The sequence below is a fragment of the Typopeltis vanoorti genome, chromosome 1 (genome assembly GCF_054136105.1).
Source record: "Typopeltis vanoorti isolate ZY-2024b chromosome 1, IOZ_Tvanoo_1.0, whole genome shotgun sequence".
In the NCBI taxonomy this organism is placed as follows: domain Eukaryota; kingdom Metazoa; phylum Arthropoda; class Arachnida; order Uropygi; family Thelyphonidae; genus Typopeltis; species Typopeltis vanoorti.
Window position 1 is genome coordinate 187,174,641 of NC_143549.1, and position 24,789 is coordinate 187,199,429.

The 24,789-nt window shown below is 34.9% G+C and overlaps 1 protein-coding gene across 1 annotated transcript in view; it reads right to left on the minus strand.

Moving 5' to 3' along the window:
• C3G (C3G guanyl-nucleotide exchange factor) overlaps positions 1–24,789 on the minus strand; it is a 350,856-nt gene that overhangs the window by 246,479 nt on the left and 79,588 nt on the right. The window contains exon 2 of the mRNA XM_090405787.1: positions 12,626–12,810. Within this exon, the coding sequence (XP_090261913.1) occupies positions 12,626–12,810 (185 nt within the window). The remainder of the gene's footprint in view (positions 1–12,625; positions 12,811–24,789) is intronic.

A 24,789-nucleotide genomic window follows, 5' to 3' on the forward strand; every position in this document is an offset into this window, starting at 1 on the left:
GCCAATATTGAACATTCTAATTCACCACCACTTAGTAAAAAAAGCAGTGACCCTTTGCAGTTGGCTACCGTAACTTAGTTGTCTTAATCAGGGAAATGATTGAGTAGACTAAGGCCGTGTTTTGTTTTTGATTGGAATTATGGCAGAAGCAACTATGAGGCAAGTATTGTGTGTTTATTTTCCAGGGCTTTGCCTGTTTGTTGAAAAATGCGACTGTATAACTTTCAGCTGAAAAGACCTGATGAAGGGTCTCATAGTACTACATCAATTTCAAATCCAGTTTTCTAACCGAAGAAAATTGTTGCAATCTCCAGACATCTGCTTTAGAGGCATATATTATGGATGACATATCTAATACCCTGGGAAACGCACATTTGCTGGCTGATTTATTTGTTTTGCATGGGGAAGAACCTTAATTTATAAAACAGAATGAAACTGGGATAATTTTTCTATTGTTTCAGAAATCTAACGATGACAGTTTTTCACAGAGCAAAGTTTTTCTGGATGAGCTATGAAAGTCTCAAAAACAAGAAATATGGCTACTTTCGGAATATAGAACAAAGAAAATAGCATTATTATTATTATTAGTAATATTTTACAAAATGTAGGATAAAGGGACTTTAATGTATATCAATTTATATCAGAAAACATACTATGTTATCAAATAAATGTAAACTCAATTCTACAATAATCATAAGAATAATTACGAAACAATAATATAATATTATTCTCATTCACTCAGGAAGAACACATAAAATGAGATTAATTACTGTTATTACCAAATTTTTATTTATAATAGGAAAGAAAGAAAAACAGTTACTATTAGAACATACTGTTTCAGAATACCTACAGAGTAATCATCAACAGAATATGCTCATGTCATCTCATAATACTTAAATTCTGTTTTCCATGAAATATCAATTTTTATCAATAGGGAAAACATGCTACAATTGAAACAAACTATTTCACCAAAAAATAAATAAATAATAAAATAAAAGTAATAAATAAAATATATAAATAATAACGTGAACATTTTCACCTTGCCAACACATAGCATTGATGTGCTGTGTGTTAGCAATGCTGGCAAGGTGAAAATGTTCCAATTTCTTGTGTGGGAGATTTACATTTATATGCAAGTTTTGTAATAAAAATTTCCACTACAAGGAAGTTTGACAGAATCAACAATATCATTATCTTATATCTTTTACTTGTGTAGGAGAAAAGCAGTAAAATGTCACTCTTAAGATTGTATCAGATGTTATAAATGGCAAAAATAGTAAGAAAAACATCATTTGCACTTTCTTTTCAAAACGCAAAGAAAGAACATTGTAAATTCATCTGATGAAAAAGAAAATAGTACATATTTTTCTTCTCTTATCTGATTTTTTATTTCTTGTAGTAAAAAGAAGAAATCACTGCATATAACATGGGAGAATGCAAGAGGGCAAAAATCTGTAAATTGATTACATTATAACTAATAGAGAAATCATGTCAGAAAAAATTACTTATGTAAGAGTTCTAACATCAGCAGATATAACAACATTTTCTTCTAGTTTAGATATGTGGCACTGTTCAAGTAGTTCAACCTTTGCTACTATTTTAGACTAAAATGAATGGGCATGTTCCCCATGTGATTTACGTTTGTAACAGTTGTCTTATGAACGATTTATAAAATAAATTCTCTGAAATACCTGCTGAATAAATAGGTCTATAACCCCCCCCCCCCAAAAAAAGGAAGGTTATGTAACAAATATGCTCATTTTCTTTTAAAATAATTCAAATCCTCTTTTTCAAGATAATTGTATTAAATAATTTATAATTTTTGATAATAGAAGTGAAACTGATCATTATAAATTAAGAAATTATTTTGGCATAAATAATGTATCAGCATGTAAAAGAAATGTCACTATTTCTGTGCTAGTGTGTCTGCTAATCAACAAGACATTCATGATGTATTCTGCACTACAGCTTGAGGCATTTTAGTGTGACTAATGGAGAAGTGTTCCCTATTTTCTTTCTCAATAGCAGTGAGATTAATCTAAGCTTTTAGATTTTTCTCCAGCTAAGAGGATTATTATAATATTTCTAAGACTTAAATTATTTCAGGAATAGCAACCAGCTGTAGCAGTACAAGTAGTAATATTTAGCTTTTTTAAGAAAAAGGAACAAAAATAATACTACTGAACTTTCTTTTGTGTGGTATGCATATAAACAAGTTTTACATGGTGAAAATATAGAATAGTGTTTCTAAAATTTAAAATAATTTTAAAATAATGTTGTTAGATCCTAACAACAAGTTTTACATGGTGAAAATATAGAATAGTGTTTCTAAAATTTAAAATAATTTCAGCAGACAGTAGATTTTAGACTGCAAAGAAATAGTACAGAATGAGAAGCTTCACGGTACAATATTATTGCCTTATTTCTTTTGTCAAAACGATAAAATGAAGTAATAGGTTTTGAATACTATTTGGAAAAGGTTTCAAGCCTGTAGAAATTTAGGGTAAAATATGTAGTTGTGTTCCATGAGAAGATAAGGGGGAGAAGCATTAGAAAATCTTCAAAATGAGCATAAATTTTGAATCATTCCGTAATATGATATCTTTCATACTACGTTTTCAACATATCTACGGTGGTTGTACTAGATATTACTGTAATGTTGTTAGATCCTAAATGAAGGAATCTTAGAAGGAAATCATTTATTTAGGGTCTAACATAAAAATTGCAAACATAGAGAAATACCTGCACATCAGTTGTAATTAAAAGTGAAACTTCCTCACTTTATGTAAAAATTTGTATTCTTTATTTAAGCACCTTATATTTAAGCTATTGTGATTAATTTGAGATTTCAATTTTGTATGTCTTAAAAAAAGAGGGATAATGTGAAGTAAATTTGAGCCTTACTTCTCATCATCACATTCCTGCCATGTACCCTCAAGGGGTATACAGGATATGATAGTACTACATGAAAAAAATTACATCATTACTAACTTCCTATCAACAATTTTCCTCCAAATCAGTCTGTTACTTGTCAAGACTCCAATATTATCAGATCTTATATCTCTATCATCTAAGGCACTTTGTACCGTATCAATCCACCTATATCTTGGTCTTCCTCTGGGTCGTTTTCCTGCCAACCTGGCAGAGAACACTTGTTTTGCTAATCTTTTTTCGCCCATTCTGTTTAAGTGACCATACCACCTGAGATTAGCTCTGCTAATGCATTCCTGGATGCTGATAATGTCAAGTTCTTTCCTAATATCCTCGTTTTTAATATGATATTGCCATTGATGCCATCTGTTCACGCCTCTAATCTTTCTCAGGACTCTCATATCTGTGGTCTCTAGTCTTTGGTCAAGTGTTTTACTTCTGACCCAGCTCTCAGATCCATAAGTTAAAACTGGTTTGAACACTGTCTTGTATACAGCTAATTTAGTGTTCCGACTAATTTCTCTCTTATTCCATATGAATTTATTCAATTGACTTCCTACCATACCAGCTTTCTTGATTCTGTTGTCTATTTCTATATTTAATTTACCATCTTCACTAAAAATCGTGCCTAAGTAGTGAAATGTTTCATTTGTTCCACAGGTTCCCCATTCACAATGGGGTTGATATTTTCAGGGCTTCTGCCCATTTTCATTGTCTTGTTATTGCTGACCATCATACCATATCTATTATAACAGTTATTCCATTTAGCCAGGGAATCTTGCAGACTTGTAGTGGATTTATTTAGAAGTATAACATCATCTGCATAAAGCAAAGAGCTGACATTAACATCTCCAATTTTGATATCATTTTAATACCACTTTCCTTCATAATGTGATCCATATAGATAATGAATAACAGAAGGGATAATGTACATCCTTGTCTCACACCAGATTTAACATTAAACCATCTTCCTGTACTTCCTTCAATTCTAACTGCAGAGTTACAACTCAAATAAAGACTAAGTATTGCTTGATATAATGCCCCATTGACACCATATAAGTGTAGCGTATTGAATAGCTTCTCTCTTGGCACCTTGTCATATGCCTTTTCCAGATCGACAAAACTTAAATACAGATCTTTGTTATATTCCCATGCTTTCTCGACTATTTGGCATAAAGTGAAGATCTGATCTTGACAGCCTCTATTTGACCTGAATCCAGCTTGTTCTTCACCAAGCTTTTCTTCCACAATTCTTCTGAACCGTTTCTCAAGTATACTTGCATAGATCTTGCCAGGAACACTCAGTAGGGAAATACCTCTATAATTCTCACATTCAGTTTTATTTCCCTTTTTATACATGGGTACTATGAGAGCTCTACTCCAATCATCGGGAATTCGTCCCTCTGTCCAGGCTTTCTGAACTATGCAGTGCAGCACTGTAAGAATACCACCATAATTCAGCATTTCTGGTCGAATATCATCTACTCCTGCTGCCTTTCCACATTTCAAGTCTTTGATGGCTTTTTCTACTTCAAGTATGGATATGTATTCCTGACTGCATGCCTGGTCAGTGTTTTTTTACCGCTGTGCTGTCATCACTGCTTGTTTCATTTAGCAGTTTTTCAAAATAATTACTCCATACTTCAAGGATATCTTTTTCGCCCGTTTTCATGTCGCCTTCATCATCTCTAACTCCTTTAACAGCACTCTTAACTCCATTCCTAAATTTCTTCAACAACCTACAGAATATTTTGCCACCTTCTTGATATTTATTTTCTATATTCTTGCCAAAGTCCTCCCATGGCTTTTGTTTAGCTAGTTTTACACAATGTTTAGCATTCTTGCATTTGTCTCTATATTCTCTAAGAGCACTAGCTGACTTATTTGACAGGAACTTTAATATGCTTTCTTCTTTTCCTTCACTGCCTCTTTAACTTCCTGTGTCCACCAGGGAGTTCTGATTTTTTTTTATCCTTGCAGACAACCTCACCACATGCCTCTTTGGCTGAATCAATGAGTGTTTTCTTTAAGGCTTGCCACTGAATCTCCAAGGTTTGGTTGCTATTCTCAAGCTCATTCATTTTTTCTTCAATAATTTTTGTGCATTTTAGTCTACAGTTCATACCTGAGAGCTGCTCAACTTTTATTCGCTTTAAAACTTTCTTACATGTTATTCTTTTCAATATGAAATTCAATTTTATGCTGCTCAAGACTAAATAGTGATCACTTGTAATTTCAAATCCTCTGTACATTCTGGTGTCCTGCACCAGAGAGAAAACATCACTATCAACAATAACATAGTCAATGAGACTTTTCTTATTCCTTGCCTTTTCTCTCCATGTGAATTTGTGCACATTTTTATGTTGGAACATGGTGTTAGTAATAACCAGTCCATGTCCTGAGCAGAAATCCAACAGATAATTGCCATTATTATTAGCTTTGCTGTTTTCTTAATATTTTCCCAAAATATTTTTGTATATCTCAAATTCATTTCCTACTCTGCTATTTAGATCCCCAACAAGGACCAACTTTTCCTTTTTCATTGTGTCAGTTGCTTTTTCTAAAGCCTCAAAAAAATTCTTCCACTTCTACCTTAGTAGAACCTTCTGTGGGACCATAGGCACAAATAAGTCTCATTGTCCAGTTCCCCATTCTCATATTTGCCACACATTACTCTACTTGAGACTGACTGCCATTCAAGAAGATTAGCTTCGTATTTTGTGTTGAATACTATGGCTACTACTTTTCCTTGATTGTCATTGCCTGAATATAACATTTTGTATTTATTGCTCAGAAAGATCTCACCAGTTTTTGCCTTTTTTTTTTTTTTGTTTCAGTCACCCCTATTATGTCGATCTGGTACTTATTTAATTCCTCAGCTAGCTCCATTTCTTTGCCATTCAGGCTTCTTATGTTGATAGTACTGATCTTTAACTCTGGTGATGTTGAGTTGGGGTTTGTTTTCAGATTTGTTCCAGTAGCTGACTTTTCGCTGTTCGCCCGGGTTCCCTGACGAAAACAACGGGGGCCTTGTTTAACCGGGCGACGCCCCAGTCGGTATGAAATTTTGTCATGTCGTACCATCATTTTTTATTTTGGTTTAACCAATAAGAATACAATTTGGTCGGCTAAATCCCAAATTGCCAGCCCATCCTCATTCGTTCAATATCCAGGTAGATACCCAACAGGATGCACCACGAGATGATGAGGATTGGACATTAGGTCAGAAGCCCTGGTAGGTTCTCCGCATTCCTTTAAAGGCTATGTGGACTTCTCCTCTCAGTTATACAGCTTTGACCCTTAAGCACCCCAAGCCTTACTTACTTAAGCTATGTAAAATCTATTGTGAGTCATCATAAAGCTGTTAAGTATTAATTCCTGGAAAGCCTAAAGCTACACACGTACAGCTTATTCGGAAAATCACGTAACCATGTATTCCATGAATCCAAGTATATGAGCGTTGCAGAAACAAAGGATAAGCCAAAGGGTGAAATTAATAAGGATCGTGTGCAAAAAGGGATGAAAAAGAGGGTGCTCTATAGGAGTATAAAAGGGGGTTGAGCCTGGAACACAGAACTTTTTCTCTTGATCTCTTGTCATATCGTTTTCCTGTTGGGTGGTTCGGAAGTTGGCAGGCAGTTTCGCGTAAGAGGGGGGGGGGGGGAGTGAAGTCTGTGATGTCGGGCAGCGAGCATTCGTAAAGAAATGAAGCTGGATTCTATGCAAAGCTGAAGGTAAAAATTCCAGTCCTAGCAGAATCAAGCTGTCGCTGAAAAGCCCCCATCGAGTTGTTTCTGAAACGCAAAGATTTTGAGTCAGTTTCCGGCAAAAAAAATGAAGATAGCGTAACCCCTACATTGGCGTATAGACAGCCAAATAGATGAGAAATATCTAGACAACGTGGTGCAGAACGATTTCGGAAAAAAGCGGTAAGGTGCTATTGCTCTAATTTTGTGTGAATGTTCATTAGAAGAAAGAAGATTGTTTACGATTGTGAAATTAAGAACTTTATAGTAAGGAACTCTGTGGACAGTCACTATTTAGAAAGTTAACCTCGTTTGTGAGTAAGAAGAATTGTTTAGGAGAGATCTTTTGTAACTTGTATGTGATAGGATTAACTTGATGCAGTATGAAAGGTAGAATTTAGTGTCTCAGTAACATTAGAATGGTTGATAGCTTGTTCATACGAGTAATACTGCTAGAAGGAATTTAGCTTAACTTATTATCATTTGATTTATATCCCAATGTGTTATTACTGTGTTTAGTGTGCCTTATAAGTTTTAATTAGTTCAAATGTGTTAATCTCTTAGTTCGAGTTTATTTAGTATTGAACACAACCATGAGTGTATGAATTTTGTAATGTGTATTACATATTCCAATAAACATGTCATATTTTCCTGAACCTGAGTCATGCCTGATTACGATTCCAAATTACCACTTATAAAAATAGAACCTATTTTGGCGGGAAGGATTTAGAGAGTGAATATAAAATATAGATTTAGGTCACGACTGCAATAATCTAGATCTATACGGCAGTTAAGTAAGATATTGGGTAAGAAAGCTAAGAATCTAGTACTGTCTCCCTGAGTAAGGATCTTTTCTATTATAGGATACTGGCAGGCGCAGCAAAATATAAATTCGCCAGTGTCCGAAGAGGAAACAATCCTAGATATAAAAATAAGATTAAAGTAAGAGAAGAAAGAATAAATAATGAAAGATAAAGATATAAAAAGGTAGAAAAACATCGATTTAACAATAGAAACATCAATTTAACAATGTGCATCCTACAAAAAAGGCCAAAGGCGGTAGTCCTGCTAAAATATCACTGGATATAAATTTTTGATACTAAAAAGACTCTCATTTGGAAACTGAGTAATGCAATTTAACAGCATTTGTTATTCATAAAAACAAACAAACAAAAAAAAAAAAAATCGTTTCTAAAACTGAAATGTGATAATCCACATGATATTTTGCTACAAAAGAAAGCAAAAGATCATATTTATTTCAATAAATGTTATTTAAAAATATAAATATTGGACATATTTTCAGTGCAAACAAACATTTGAAAATCCACGAAAAAAATTCGTCTGTAATGTCAGTAAAGTGAAGAAACATAAAGTTGTCTTGTTCCATTGCACTAATTTGAAGAATAAAATACAGCAAATTTACTATTACTAAATAGATTCATTGCAAAGACTGATTGGTGGTCATTTCATAAATGTTTACTTTTGCACATGTGAAATTAATTTCAATTTTTGGGAAGAGACACAATAAATCATTGTGAGGCAAAAAAAAAGGTCAAATATCTTAGGACAGTAAAGGAAATTCCAAGTAACACAGTATTCTTAAAGACAGATGACACAAAGGTCGCTAACCAACAGTTAATACACTAATAGCTCTAAAATAGCCATAAAGAGATTAACGACAGAGGGAAGTAATGGCATGATAAAAGATAGAATGCCGACGAAGTTTTGATCCATGAAAAAAGCTGAGGTGGTCTGGCTATTTTATCTGCCTCAGCTGCTTGGGGGGGTTAAAGGTCAGACAAAATAAACAGAATACTACAAAAATACAACCTTAAAGACACCGTTAAACCTCCTGCAAAATTAAAGCACTTACTCAACACATCCAAGGATCCACTGGCCCACCCTGGAGTATACTGTATTCATTGCACCTGTAATTAGCCCTATATAGGGCAAACAGGACGCACAATTCCTATCAGAAAAAAGGAACATAACACATTACGTATAATAATTATGGTCAAACTGGTCTTTCTGATCATGCCCTGAACACTTTACATAGAATTGACTGAAAAAGCACCTGCTGTTTACATCACACCAAAAATGGTATGAACGTAAATTTAAGGAGGCCTGTGAGATTCTTATCAATCACCCTAATCTTAACAATAACGATAGTATAAAAATCCAAAACATATGGAAGGCACATATTCTACCCACTTAACCTTTCTCCCTAAGAATGAATTGTAAATAGAACCATAGGTAATCCAGGATCCTAAATCTAATATAACAATTGTCATGTTAAATTAGGACATCATTTTCACTGTAACAAATCTATCTATCTATCTATATGAAAGAATGTTTCTCTGATGTTGTCTTAAGTAGAACATAGCTTTGATGTAGTTAATTTATTTATTGTAATTTTATTTTAATTTCACTAGAGGTCAGGCCAGTAGAATAACTGTTGATCAAATCATTGTCTCTTCAGCATACTATGTGAACGTAGTTTAGCTTGTCTCTGTATACTCCAGATGATGATGACCTTAATACGAAGGTCGAAATCAGGAAATTAAAAAATAATTATTTATAACACTGTTGTAGAGTCTATAATTTATGTAAAATGAATGCTGATCACCGTGTAACACTAAAGAAAAGGAATCTGACAGAGACAACAGAAACAATACCAAAGCAAGATGTACTAATTATTGAAGGAGATTGGAATGCCAAAGTCGGAATAGATAATGATGGTTGGGAAAGTGTCATGAGAAAATATGGTTTTGGAGAGAGAAATGAACAAGATGAAAAAATGTTAGAATTTGCTGTGGACCATGAGATGATGATCTGTAACACAAGATTCCAGCAAAAGGAGTGTAGAAAATGGACGTAGTGATCAAATGATGGGAAAACTTAGAACATGATTGATATGATTACGATTAAAAGAAGATGGATAACATCAGTACAGCATAATAGATTCGGATCACAGTTTAGTGATTACAAACATCAAGTTGAAATTAAAAAGAAAATATAAACCCCATCATCAGAAACAAAAGAGATACAGCAATAGGAAGAATGTACAGAACAGTGTTAGAAGGGAAACTTAAAAGTGTGGACAAAGAAAAAAAATTTAAATCTAAGAGTGAAAGGAGTAATGAAGGCGATAGAAGAAACAGTACCAGAAGAAGAGAAGATCAAGAAGAAGTGGAATAGACAAGAAACACTGAAGTTAGTAGAGAAGAGAAGTGAATGCTGAAAATAAGAAGGGATACATCAGAACAAATAGAGGAGCAATATAGAAGAAAGTATAATGAGGTGAAAAAAGCAGTCAAAATGGATAAGATGAAATGGTTAGAAGCCCAATGCAATAATATAGAACAGCACTATGGATAGCATAAAACTAGGGAGGTGTACAAAATTATTAGAACCATTAATAGAAGGGGGCAACCAAAGCAGACCACAATTAAAGATTAAAAAGGCAAAGTATTGATGAATAAAGATAAAATTGTACAGCAGTGGACAAGATACTGTAGTGAGTTATATGAAGAAAAACTAGATTTAGATAGCGTTGGGAAACTGAGTGAAGAATTGAAGCAGATATCACTGCCAAGTAAAGAGTATGATATGGACATTTTAAGAGGAGAGGTAGAAAAAGCAACAGGATGGCTAAAACACAACAAGAGTCCTGGTAATGATAACATCACTGGAGAAATGATTAAATATGGTGGCGAAAGTATACTTACAGAAATGCACCAACTATGTAATATGGTATGGAAAGAAGGGAAAATGCCAGAGGAGTGGGTGAAATCAATATTAGTGACATTATACAAGAAAGAAAATAAGCTAGAATGTAAAAATTATAGAACAATTGCTTTGACAAGTCACTTTGGTAAGGTGATGATGATACTGACAGAAAGATTGAGAACGCAATTGGAAGCATACCTTGCAGAAAAGCAAGCAGGATTTAGGAAAGATAGAATTACAATTCAACAGATTTTGATAATGTGGTTAATAGCAGAAAAAGCTAGGAGAAAAAACAAAAACATATATACTTACTTTGTTGATTTTCAGAAGGCATCTGACAGTATCAACCAGAAAGTGACGTTAGCAGTGCTAGAATCCTATGGAACTGAAAAAACTAATAGTATATTAAAAGATGTATATAAGAATGCAGTTGCAGCAGCTAGGATAGGTGATGATTTGGGGAAATCGTTTAGAACAAGCAGAGGTACTAGACAGGGGAGGGGAGGGACTCAATATCACCAAGCATTTTCATCACACATTTAGAAAGAGCAATGGATAAAATGAAGGAAGATGCAAAAGGAATATCAATACATGGGATGAGAATCGACAATATGAGATTTGCAGATGACATCATTATTATTGAAGAAGATGAAAGAGAATTACAAAAAAACAGTGAAACTATTAAATGAGGAAGAGAAGAGATTTGGACTTGTTATGAAAAAAACAAAGACAATGGTATTTGGTGAGAAGAACATGAAACAAAAGATACAAGTGGGTGGAACTGATATAGAAAATGTAGAAAAATTCACATATTTGGGAAGTAAAATGACATATGATTTGGACTGTAAAAAAGAAATAAAGATCAGGATTGCAAAAGGAAGAACAAATCTGAAGGCCATGGATAACATCTGGAAGAGTACTGGAAACATTCATCTTCAGCAGCGTACTATATGGATTTGAAACATGGGTAATAACTAAAGAATCAAAAAAAAGAATTTTGGCATTTGAAAGAACTTGTTGCAGGAAGATTATAAGAATAGGATGGATACAGAAAATCACTAATGCAGAATGAATGAGGACCGGAAGATAAAGACATTCATGTGTGGTATTATGGATGGTGTAAACAGAAGAGGTAGACCATACAGAGAATGGATAGATGACATAAAATTCTATTCTTGAGAGACACTTGTGACATTAAATTAAGAATTATAAACAGGTTAACACAAGAGTAGTTTAATGTTTGCCAAATATTTCAGTCTGAAACTAACAGACTATCATCAATGGCTTCATAGGAACAGTTTTTACAAGGTGGAATACAAACAATTGATCATTCAAAAGTAGAATGAGCCGCGCGATGTTACGTTGCTAAGCATTAAAGAGAGCTAAATTTCATCAGCGTGATGAATAAATTATAGCTATTAATTCACAATTTCTTATAACAATCTTAATTTATAAATTCAATTAAAGATAACATTAGACTAATGTAAGAATTAAAGGTATCGATTAAAAAAAATTTTTTTTTTTCTTTTTAATTATTCTTGTATTAATGTGTTTATAATTCTTACATGACATAAAGGAGGTTTGTAATGGGTTTACAGAAACTGTGACACTGTGTACTACACAAAAAAAGATGGAAGAAGATAGTGAAAGAGGCATCGGACACCAATGGGCAATGAGCCCATGGTTCGTGATGATGAATAGTCACCTGATTCAATTTTCTATCTACACTGACAACTCCTCAAAACATTTATCTCATCAGTTCCATGAAAGTTGATTTCATCCATAGTCAAGAAGCTTTTTTTTTTCTCATGATCATTTCAGTTTGTTCACTACATCTTAAATTTAATGTATGCACATTAAATAAATATCATATGTAATATTTGGAAACAGTCCACTGTGAAAAAGAAATATAGTAACTGGTGGAAAAGTAAATCCCTTTTCCATTACTCACAATGCTTGCTTGCTTAAAGATGATTTTTGCTCTGCAATAATAAACTTGTTATAGAAAAATAGTGCATGTGAACAATTCTGCTCTATTTTTCCTTCAGAGAAAGATGAATAGTTCAACATTTTATGAGCAGTTGCACATTTTGTGCACAAAAATGTGCATAAAATGAAACAAATGCTAAGAAATGAAACAAATGTTAACAAGTGAAAAGTCGATACAAAGTTATATTCAGCAGAATTAAAAATATAGGAAACAGAGGTGGAAAACTAACCTTCCCTGGTCCCGTTTGTCCTTGTTCTTCTCCCTGGTTAGCTTTTAATCGTGATTTTGGTCCTTTGTTAGGAGATCCTGAACGTGTTCCTGATGGACTCCTCATCTGTGTTATTCTTCCAAGAAAATCTTCTTTAAAGGATCTTGCTCTTCTAGCTAGTCGACCACCTCGAGGCCTCAGGGAGTCTATCAGAATAAAAATGTTTTAAAATTATAAATTTTTACACTGTGTGTATAAACTTTACAACAAGGATATTATAATACAATCATACTATCTATCCCAATGGCTTTAACAGGCCTTTTAAGGCCCACAACCTTCCAAGCATGCTTGGATTTCGTAATCGAAATACGAGGATAGAATGGTCACTCCTATGCCTCGAGGTATTCTTGGCTGTATCCCTGTGTGTTCACGGGGCCGGTTTGTCTGCTTGCGGGATGAAAAACACCAGATAAACTGGTGGAAAAAACCCTACTGCCCGTGCCCAAGACCGGCTAACTTGGCTATGGCTGAGGAAGATCCTTCAGCTCCTCATATCCCCGACGGGAATCGAACCTAGGACACTCCTTCCCCAGGCATGTGGTTACGAAGCGTAAAGCCACTAGGCTAACCACGCGGACATAATACAATCATACTACTGATAAAAATCGTATCTTTTAAGGGTCACTATAATAAAAAACTTATAGAAAAATATTGCATTTGAATAATTGTGCTGCATTTTGCATTAAGAGGAAGCTGATGAGTCAGCTTTCTTTATCACTGAAACTCAATGTTTCTGAAATTAGAAATAAAAGAACATTGCAGATAATTTTATATTATATCTATATAGAGCTGAACATATATGAGGTATTCCAAAAGTAATATTTGGAATGTAAGTGGCTTGAAATCATGTCTAGTTTTGTGACCACTATACAGTCATGTATTAAAGAGGTTTCTCTTATTATACACAATGAATGAGCCTTTTACATATTTGTCGATGAATGTGAAGGCTGGGTAGACCTCAAAAAAAAAAAAGGGGATATTAGATGGATGAGACAGGAACAGACCAATATGATCTATATCCATAATTAGTGTTATGATGATGAAAATAAATGTTCAGTAACTGAATTTATCAAGCACGAAAATAAGTGCAATTTAAATTCACCAACAATTAGAAAGTTTTGATGGCAAAGCAAACTATACAAGTACAGAAAAGAATTATGGTGTTTACATTAATGACCAATCAAAGCAGGTGGCCAGAAATCACTCACCATGAACATTGTTCATGAGCCAAAAGCTGAGCAGTTGATAGTGTTATGATTAAAATAAATCTCCCTCAAACAAACAGACAAAATTCACACACAAAAACCTTCAACATAAATAATGCACTCCATCACTTACAGACATCTAGACAATTTGCTTTTGACCTTCTCTGGATTAAGTTTCTTTGTTCCATTTAGTTACTCCCCAAATTCCAGAGATCACTTAAACCTTCTCATCTTAAATAATCTAATAAAATTTAATAATCTACAATACAGCTATCTAAATAGTGAAGTCATCTTCCTAGGTGACCTTAACTGTCCATATCTTCAACTGGCTTCCTTTTTTCAATTCCAGTGATCAAACTGAATGAGAAGTGACAGTATTTTTAATAAGTAATGGCCTAATGCAAATCTTACATTTGTGAACCTGTTATGATCGATAAACACTCCCCCTCCCTATTTTTATTTTAAACCAGTCGGTCCATCCATCCATATCGCAGGTTGCTACACCTCTCGGTAACGCCAATCACAAATCCTGTACAAGTTTCCTCTCTCTCACAAAATACCCCATCTCCAGCTACTCTTAACCTCTGGCACTATAAAAGGCAAAAGGTACCAAGCGGGACAACCTCCAGAACTTTTCCTTTCCATGTTCATACCTCTTTCGTTCATCCAATCCAAATACCTGCTCAGCAGCATATCACAAAAGTTATCCTCAGTGGCATGAAGTCCTTCATTCCCCCCATTCCATTCAAAATTACTGTCCATTTCTCAAGCCATGGTTTAAAAAGATGTACTAAAGCAGATGAGGAAGAAAAAAAAAAAAAAAAGCATAATGCAAGCAGCTTTCAATAAGAACTCCAGCTTCATACTCAGGCCCATGTATATGCTAAAGCTTGCAATAAATTCAAAGCAGCTGTCAGCAAATCAAAATCTGACTTCATAAAGAATTATGAAGAATGATAAAATACTTCACAACAAAGAATAGCAGAATCCTTCCCTCCTCTTGTGTAACTGGTAGCTGTGCCTCCTGATCCCTTGCAAAAATAATCAGATGCAACTTCAGCTCACCTGCACTTTCACTTCTCTTCCAGAAGGCACTCTTGTTACAGAACCCAAAGATATAGCTGACTCCCTGGTATCACTCCTCTCCTGCAGAGATGATCATGGTCAAGCACCTGGTACCATATGCTTCCTGTGGGTTTTTCAGCCAAAGAAACATCAGAAGAATGCCAACCTACTTAGACACCACACCTCTCCACAACTATACTCAAATGTGCTCCAAAAATAATACCAGTCCTATATTATTTCTATAATCTTCTGGATAGCCAAGCTTTCTGTCTGATTGTTTACACCATGTCACATGGTGGATGTGACATGCTGCAAATGCATCCTAGAGCAGGGATCACCAACCTTTTTGAGATTGAGAGCACTTTTAAGATGAGGAAACAGTATGGGAGGAAGGCACTCTCCCCTACCTTGCCATCTTTCTTAAAGCAATCAAACAATCAAGATAAATTTTATGTTGTGGATAAATAAATAAAAAGGATCGTTGTAATTTTGTTTTCATTGAAAAGGAACAAAAATGTTTTTAACAAATTAAATAAATCATGAAGAAAAATGGATTTTAATTGGATCCTTGGAATTGCATATCATTGACAAGTCCTTCGTAGTTGGGAATTTAAGATGTTGCAGCTCGCAAACAATCGTCGAGATGTTCACCCTTTAGTCGCAATCTGTATTTAGATTTTATGATGTTCATGGTGGAAAAAAAATGACTCGCACAAGTATGTTGATCCAAAAAAAAAAAAAAAAAAAAAAAAAAAATCTTGTATACATGACTTTAAAACAGGAAATCATTCTCTATCCACCAACCTCCAAATATTTTCATCACCTTACATGACTATATTATTTCTATAATGTTATATATTTCTATATTATTTCTTTAATGTGATATCATTCCTGAGAGCTAAAATTTCCAGTTCTACTTCTGTTGTTGCATTGTTAAAGTTAGTAATGAGTTCAGCAATTTCGATCACACTTAAGACTGTAAAAGGGTTTTAAAAAAAATGATACCATTGGCTCAAATGGTGTTGAACTGCTGATTGTCAAGTTCTTCCTGAAACACTTTAAGCAATTTAACAAACGATTCCAGGACAAACTCTCTGTTGCCAATCATTTTGAGAATTGGGAAATGATTGAGAAATTTCCACTCCAAATGATATATCTACAAAGTCAACTTCTCTTTGAACAATCTGATCAAACTTATCATCACAATGTGTTTATCCTTTCCTTGGAGTTTCAAGCTTTGAGAATTTAATTTTTCTATGATATCTGTAAGGAAACCCAAATCCATTAACCAAAAAGGATCACTTAACTGCTCCTAATTCTGTCCTTTGGAACTGAGAAATTCTCTTATTTCTTCAATCGAACAAATCTTGAACCTACTTCTCCTTTGCTTAGCCAGCAAACTTTGGAATGAAAAATAAGATCTTTTTTTAGTTACATCGTTGGTACTCTCAATGAAAGACTTAAAGAGGTGGTGCTGTAGAGGAGAGGCTCTAATTGAGTTTATTTTTAGAACTGTTTTCATAATGTGACCAAAGGAGAGAACTTTACCAGACAATGCTTCTTGATGAATAATGCAATGGTATGATGTAAAGATCGGAAATGATTTGTCCTCTCTGCAAAGAGCAATACATCCTTTGGAAATATTGCTGGAGAATATTGATCACCATTGCTAGGGCTCCATCAATGGTGATTGCTGTCAACTTGCTTAGAGGGAAATCTATTGTTTTGATGTATTATTTAAATGTACAGTAAATTTCCATTCCTGTTGTTTGACCATTCATGAGCAATAATTTTAACAGCTCCTCCTTAACAGAAAATTTCTCAAATACCATTCTTACTAAAACAGCCAATTCCTCTGTACCTGATAAATTCATTGACTCAAATTGCAGGGATAAGTGTTCACATTTTCCTAAATCATTTTTCAGTTGGGCTTGCATGTCAAGGAAAACTAAACTGAATCGCTCTGCTCTTGCAAGAAATGCTTCTTTTATCAATTCACCATCCTGATACAGCTTTTTCCTTTTTGTTATTAAGTGAGTAATGTTTATAAGAAGAGCAGCATTTTTAGAGATAACGGGTCTCAGAGGTTGAGTTTTTTTTTCTCCTGGTAACTCTGGTTTTTCATCCCTCAAAAAACAGGAAAACCGGTCCAGTGAACACACATGGCTGCAGTTATAAATCTCCCTAGTATGGTGGCACATATAAGATAGGATAGGTGGCATTTTTATGCTTTACTGTTGGTCTAATAAAAACTGTTGAGATGCAAGTTTTGACTTTAGTTCACATACTTTTTTCTTTCTCAATTCAGAATTAACAGGATAGTTGTGGTCAAATGAGGAGTGATTAGTCTTGAAATGCTGCCACATTATGTTTCTTCATAACTGCAACATAAATGCCACATGCCAAACACACACATTTGTCTTTTATTTTAATAAAACAGGCTTCATTCCATTCAGATTGATAATCACATATTTTCTTTTTTTTTTTACTATCCACATTCATTTTAGGTGAGGATGACAACTATTTAAAACCCAAGAACTGCTCACAAAAATGCACTCAAACTCACTGATACTGACTTTTAGCTGAAGAATAAAATATGAAGAAAAAGTAACTGCTGTTAACACACTGAAAGCAGGTGACTTTTATGCAGGGTTTTCCAGTGCTGATATTCCACCAATGGATCTCCCACAATAAAATAACAGAGGATTCCATACTTCTGAGTGGGCACCTCTGGATACGTCGGCAGGCACCAAGGCGCCCCGCAGGCATAGGGTTGGTAACCCATCCTAGAGCATCGCCACTATTCAGGAGTGCCTCACAGCTCTGTTCCATCACATACTTTCTTCTATATATAAATGATCTACACTCAATCACCAACAATTCTATAAGCTTTCTGTTAATTGTTTCCCTATCCTAGAGTGTTGCCACTAATGTAGGAATGCCTCTGAGCTCTGTTCTATACCATTTTTCTTCTCTATATAAATGATCCACACTATTACTAATAATCCTATCCACAGCTCTGCTGATGATACCCTTTGTTCATTGTATTCATTTGACACCATGCAGTGTTCAAGCATCTGAAGTTTTGAAACTGTCTGCACTAGTGTCTTAAATACTGATCTCTCTACTACCCTTCATTGGGGCTAAGATAATTTGGTGACTTTCAATGCTACCAAAATGGAGTCATGCTTTTCTTTTTTTCTGTTTATTGCAAAAGGGATTTCAACCTGTCTACCCTTATCCTCAGTAACACACAATTTACCAGATAGGATCAGATCTTACTTCACAGAATGGCATATACCTCCAACTTCTCCTGGCAAAAACATCACATCAACTGGTTCTTCAGCCTCTAGAAAAGTGGGCATTCTTTCCTCCTCAAGATACCACTCTGCTTTTCACTCATCCAACTGCTAACTTTAAAAAATCTGAAATCTTTCCATCCTCAAAACATTTAATATTTCAGGGGTAGTGCACTCAAAACATTACTAAAAATTCTTGATGCTGTCCAGAAGAGAGCAATTTGGCTGATAGATGATCCATCCTTTGTGGAATACCTCAAAGATGCAATTTTTCAGCTGTATTTTCTACAAGTACTTCCACAGTCAATACTGTGGAAACCACTTCTCTGCTTTCTGTTGGGCTTGTTCAAATGAAAGTAGCAGCTGCCTAACATCCCTCTTCAGTCCAATTTTAAGCGCACCAAACCTGTTTCTCCTCTCTTATTCAATCTTTCCCTGTCCTGTGGAACAGCCTTCCTTGTAAAGCATTTCCCAACAACTCTTCAAAAAAAATGTCAACTGATTTCTTCTCTCTTAATCCATACCTGGAACCCAATTCCAATTGACCTGCTTTTTGCACATGGGAATGATATGAACTAGTTAGTTAGAGAAAACAGGTTACAAAAAGTCAGATCACTAGTCCTGAAACTGAACAATTGATTAGCACAAGTCAAGTAAATTGTTGAGATGCAATAAAATGTTCACATTTTGATTACTAGCAAAACGAAACAGATCATATGAAGTTTTTCATCGATTCTTTCCACATTATCAAAGGAAAGATAATGCTTTACTTCACAAAACTGCAACTGGGATATGGACAAGCATTGAGATATGGAAATGAAAATTTGTTCAATGTAATACTACTACCCTATTTCGCTCAAAATTAACCCTCAATGGAAGGTGTAAGCTTTTGGGATATTTGCAAAAATTTACACATTTGCAAAACTATGACCTTGAGAAAGACAAAAATGAATTCATTTTATGTTTGTACCAAAGAAAACAGATACTGCTTTTGCAACATGACAATGTGAGGCTGAAAATGAGCATGTTCAGATTAACAGCTATCAAAGAGATCAGAATTGAACTTGTAGAAAATGTTCCCTCTAGCCATGGCTACATAAGACTTCTAGTAGTCATTTATTAAACTGAAGACATTTTAAGGGCATCCATTTTGAAAATGAACATGTTGTCAAACCATCTCCTCTGCTTTGTCTTATTATGATGGTTTTAACAACATTGCATAGTGGCAAAAATGTACTCAAAGGGAGGGAAATTTTGAGAAAAGTGTCCTGTCCCCCCAACTGACATCTCTTTTGGATAAGGAGCTATCACAATGGAAGCAATATTTTTGGAATACCCCTTGCATACTATGTCATTATATAGAGGTGAGAAAAAGTTGAAACATTAGCCACCGGTTATTCCTCACATGCACACAATGTAAAAATTGTACGAGCTTAAAAAACTTTTATTCAGTATTCAGGTCAGTTCATGACTTGAACGTTTGTTAAAAGTTAAATGTTCTGGGGCATTTGATGGTATCTACTGTAGCATAGAGGCCTGCTTAGCAAACTATTACCCAGTTGCAGTGGTAGAGACAGACCATAAGTCTAGTTTCTCTCTCTCTCTCTCTCATCATTCACTATGCATTATGGTAAGTAGCTTCTTAGATTTCCTTACCAATGCAAAGAAACTCCAGGGATTGTACTTTTACCCATTTTCTTCTTACAATACGTAAATAAAGCAACTCTCTCTCTCTCTCTCATTGGCCTTAAATCACTATTCTCAGCAAATCTGTGGACAAGAACTATTCCTTGTAGTTCACAATCATTCAAAACTTTAATCTTCCATAACACCATAAAATGATCTCTTTACTATTTATTCTTTGGAGGGACAATAAGGATAACCCTGTGAACCTCATTGTTACCAAAACAAGCTTCAGTCATTTTCTTACAAGAAAAATCTCATTTCACTTTCTTTTACTTTTGATAATAACCAGTACAACAAACAAGGTAAGATTTATCCTTGTAAGATGACATGCACTTTAGCCTTTTCTGACACAATACAAATCTCAGTCATAGTTTTTTTTTTTTTTTTTAGTTTGCAAAAAACTTTACTTTTTAAATCAAGACACCACTTCTTACCCTACAAATGATGGCACTGTATAAATCCCAAATACGTACAATCTTGGAATACTGCTCATGCATTTGAGATGGTAGACCAAAATGATGGTTGACTACAAATATCTGATGCCATCCAGAAGAGGACAATCCAATTAACTAATGACCTCACATGATCATTACCCTCTTTCATAGATTATTATTATTCGTGACACCTCCAAGGAGTCCAAAGACTCATCACAGGAGGATATCTACTGTACAACTCTGTCTCCACCACTACCGAACCTCTACTACCAATCAACTACATCAGTGCCATCTACTGCCCACCACAACAAGTATTTTTTGTCTGTAAATTGCATGTGTTCTGAAGGGCCGATTTGTCTGTATGCAGGATGAAAAACCAGAGTTTCTGGAAGAAAAAAACCCTGCTACCTCCGTATGAGATCGGCTAACTCGCCTTCAATTGAAAAAGTCCATATAAAGATTCCTCCCGTCACAACGGGAATCGAACTCAGGCCTTTTCCAATCAATATAGATATTCTGCTTTTTCTTTATGTTTCTACTATAGGTATTTTCATGGATAATTTTCTGCTGAACTGGCTACCACTAGTTTTCCACTTTCTTCAAGGACAGAAAGAACACAAGCAGCTGCTGAAAAACATTGGGCTTAAATCAAGTTTCTCTTCCTTTCTTGATTCCATTTACCCTCAGTTCTTTGGAATGGCCTCCATCCCAGTCTTTTTCAAAAACTACAGCCTTCACTGTTTTCAAGGAACACATCAGTAGATCCCCCCCCCCTCCTCTTTATTAACCTCTTGTTCAGCCAAAGCTCTAATGTGTTATAGATTTTACAACCTTTCGCACGTCTGATATTAAAAAAAAAGATTTTTTATATTATATATATAAAACACAATAGAATATATAATGCATTTTTAAACATTCTGCCATGTTTCCCCCTCCCCCTTTTTTTTTTTCTGTAATAAACTCAGTTTCCAGACAGGCTTTAAATAAAGTCTTTAGGAATTAGAATGAGTTAAAAAATAAGAGACTTGTGTATCATGCCCTTCAAGTGAACTAAACTGTATTTGGCATACTTATAATTATATCAATATACCAATTATTTTATATTATTAACTGACCCTATTTTATTATTATCTGAGACCTCTAAAGAATTAAGGCCTCATCAAGGGAGGCCACACATCCCCCAAACCAACTGTCATACCTGCTCTTAAACTCACTCACTACCTCAACAGGCAAACTGTCCCACTCACTGCTTTGTGAGAAAAATCTAGCTCCCACTCCTTTTTAACTGCCCACATGCAAACTTCCAAGGATGTTCCATATAATGAAAAATTTCATCAGCTGATAACCTATAATGCTTCAGAAGTTTACAGACCTTTATCATATCACCTCTCTTTCTCCTGTTTAATAGTGCCTGAGAGTATGTTGACTGCAATCCTGTCATCATAATCTCCATTCCATAATCCTGATATAATTTTTACAATGCTTGTTTGCAGCTTTTCTAACTCTGCCATTGCCAGTACCAAGTCCGGATGAGAAAGAGGAGAATTGTATTTGTGGATAGCAACCATAAGACATCAAAAAATTTCCTGCTACAGAAACCCTAAGTATTGAAAGAAACTGGAATAGTTCTGCTGAAAAATCACCAGAAAAAATTATGCAGATTGGTGAAAGCTCTCTTAGAGAAGCCAACAGGCAGAAGGCTTTTGGAATCTACAACCAAAATTGGATGCTGGAACACCAAGACAATGTATGAATCTGGAAAAGCACATCAAATAGCAAAGGAAATGGACAGATACAAAATACAAATATTAGGATTAAGTAAAACAAGATGAAATGGAAATGGCAAGATCAAACTAACAACAAGCAAATATAACATATTCTGGAAACCCCAAGAATGAAAAACATAGTAAGGGTGTCACATCACTCTGATGATGACAATGGAGACAAAAAAAAGGCACTACTGGAATGAAACAAAATGTATCAAAAAGAATAATAAAAGCTAAGGTCAAAGCCAGATATAAAACTGTTACTATAATAAATATCTATGAGCCTACAAACAGTGCTGACTGGGAATTAAAAAAGCTTTTTATGCCGTATACAGAGAGTTAAGAATAGCAAAAGAGATATGATCTTACTCCTGAGTGACGGCAAATGCAAAACATAGGCAAAGACAACAGCAGATATGAAAATGAAATATTATTCAAGGACTTCTGCCTATTTAACAAAACAATCATAGGAGGTACAATATTTCGATATAAGAATATAATAAGCCTGGATATGACCAGATGGAAAGAGTAAAAACCAAACAGATCACACAACCATAAATAAAAACATGGATACCCTCCTTGCAGGATGTGAGAACATGGAAAGGAGCAGAAATGTACTACATGCTGGTGGGTGGGAAAGATAAAAATGAAACTGGTAAAGATATTTAAATCAAGCAGCAAAAGAAACTGGTACACTATAAATAAACTGAAAACTAAAGATATTACAGAAAACTTTGCTTGTACAATCAAAAACAAACATGAAACAATAACATAAAGTGAAGGAGAATATGACCTCTCCTATTGCTTCTGCCTTAGTATCTCCACGTTTGGGTCTGCCTCCCACTGACGAAACCTCAATAAAGGTCAAAACCGGTCTAGGTTGTGGCCCTTCCCTTAATGCAAAGCAGTATACATGTCTACAAGGAGATGTGCTTTGCATTATGGGAGATACTGCGACAAGGAGTGATGAGAGCTTGGTCCACCTTTGCTCAGAGTTGCACTACCTTACCTCAGTCCTGAAGATATTTTCAGGCGCAAACTTTGTTTGCTTACACTTGGATAAAGGATTAAACTAAATTTATTATAGTCCAACCAAGTGCAAAATAAACTTCCGACATTATGGAAGAACCACTAGAAGAGGTGGACACTTGTTTATCTAAGATCAGTGGTGAGCAATGAAGGAGGATCAAAGAAGACATAAAAAATTGAACTTCATGAAATACATCTCAAGACAAAAATAAGACTCTTCAACACAAATGTAAAGACCATTCTGCTATATGGATCTGAAACCTGGAGATTAACCAAAAAGGAATCTAAATAAACTGCAGATTTACATAAACAGATGTGTTAGAAAGATTTTTTTGCTCTTTATACTGCTAAAATATAACTTCCTTTAGCAAAATCATGCTGTTCCTTGCAGAGTATAGCTTGTCTATCAACCTATTTCTGTATGCAAGTTCTTACCAACTTCTCTAAAATCTTCACCACTCCAGATACTGATAGGTTGGTAGTTAGACACACTGGCACTATCATACATTCTTTCTATTCCTGTGGTATCGTTCCTGGGCTGAGACAAATCATACAAACATGCAAAGAGTCCAGTCAATTTGGCTACACGTTCCTTTATAAATGTTCTGATATCCTATCTGTTCCTATTGCTCAATAATTATCCAGGTTATGCAACAGCTTTTCAATTTCATTCTCATGTACCTCTATCTCTTCATCCAATGTGGTAGCACTCTGCACCAGGTAACATATACCTGGCTGAGAGTTCTTAGCAAAGTGAGCATTTATCATCAGCTACTGTCACAAGGAACCATCTGTATTCTGAAAAGTTATTCTTCCACATTATCACAACAATTATATAAATAATTATACTATGTAACTGCATTGATTATGCTTAGCATAAAATTAATATGAATAATCAATTTAAAGACATAGCATCATCATTAAAATATATTTTTTTCATAAAAAGTGACACTGCCGGCCTGGTTGGTCGAGTGGTTAGTGTATCTGCTTTCCAGCCAAAAGGCTGCAGGTTCAAATTGTGTCATGGATTTTTTGATTGTCTGTGAAAATACTAGTGGTGGTGGGCAGTAGATGGCATTGGTGTAGATGATGCAGCTTGCTATAGTTGGTGGGGACTGGAGTGGGGGAAGACAGAATTGTAGAGTAGGTGCCCTCTCTCAATGAGTCTTGGACTCCTTGGAGGCATCAGTAATAATAATAAGCAGCATGTAACAGAAGAAACTCTTGGTCAAAGAGTGTTAGATCTGATTATAGAGTCTGAAGGAATTTCAGTTAAAGACAACTATTTTTGCTTCCAGTTGGTGACAGTGATCATGCAGTACTCACTTGGGAAGTGGCTAAGTTTATGAATGTTCCATGCAGAAAAGGTTACATGCTGAACTACAAAGCAGGAGATTATTACTGCCAGAGGAATATGCTGAATTCTGCACCATGGTATCAGTTATTGGATGGGAAGGATATCAACAGTGCATGCAAAGTGTAAAAAAAAAACTTAAACTGCCATTTCAGAATGTGTCCAGAATGCTGTCCCTAGAGTTTGAAGAATAAACAGAGTAAGAATGAAATGGATGTGTAATCTAATTAAGCAAGAGGTTAATAAGAAAAAGATTATGTGGAAGGAATGCCGTCAGTTATGATAAT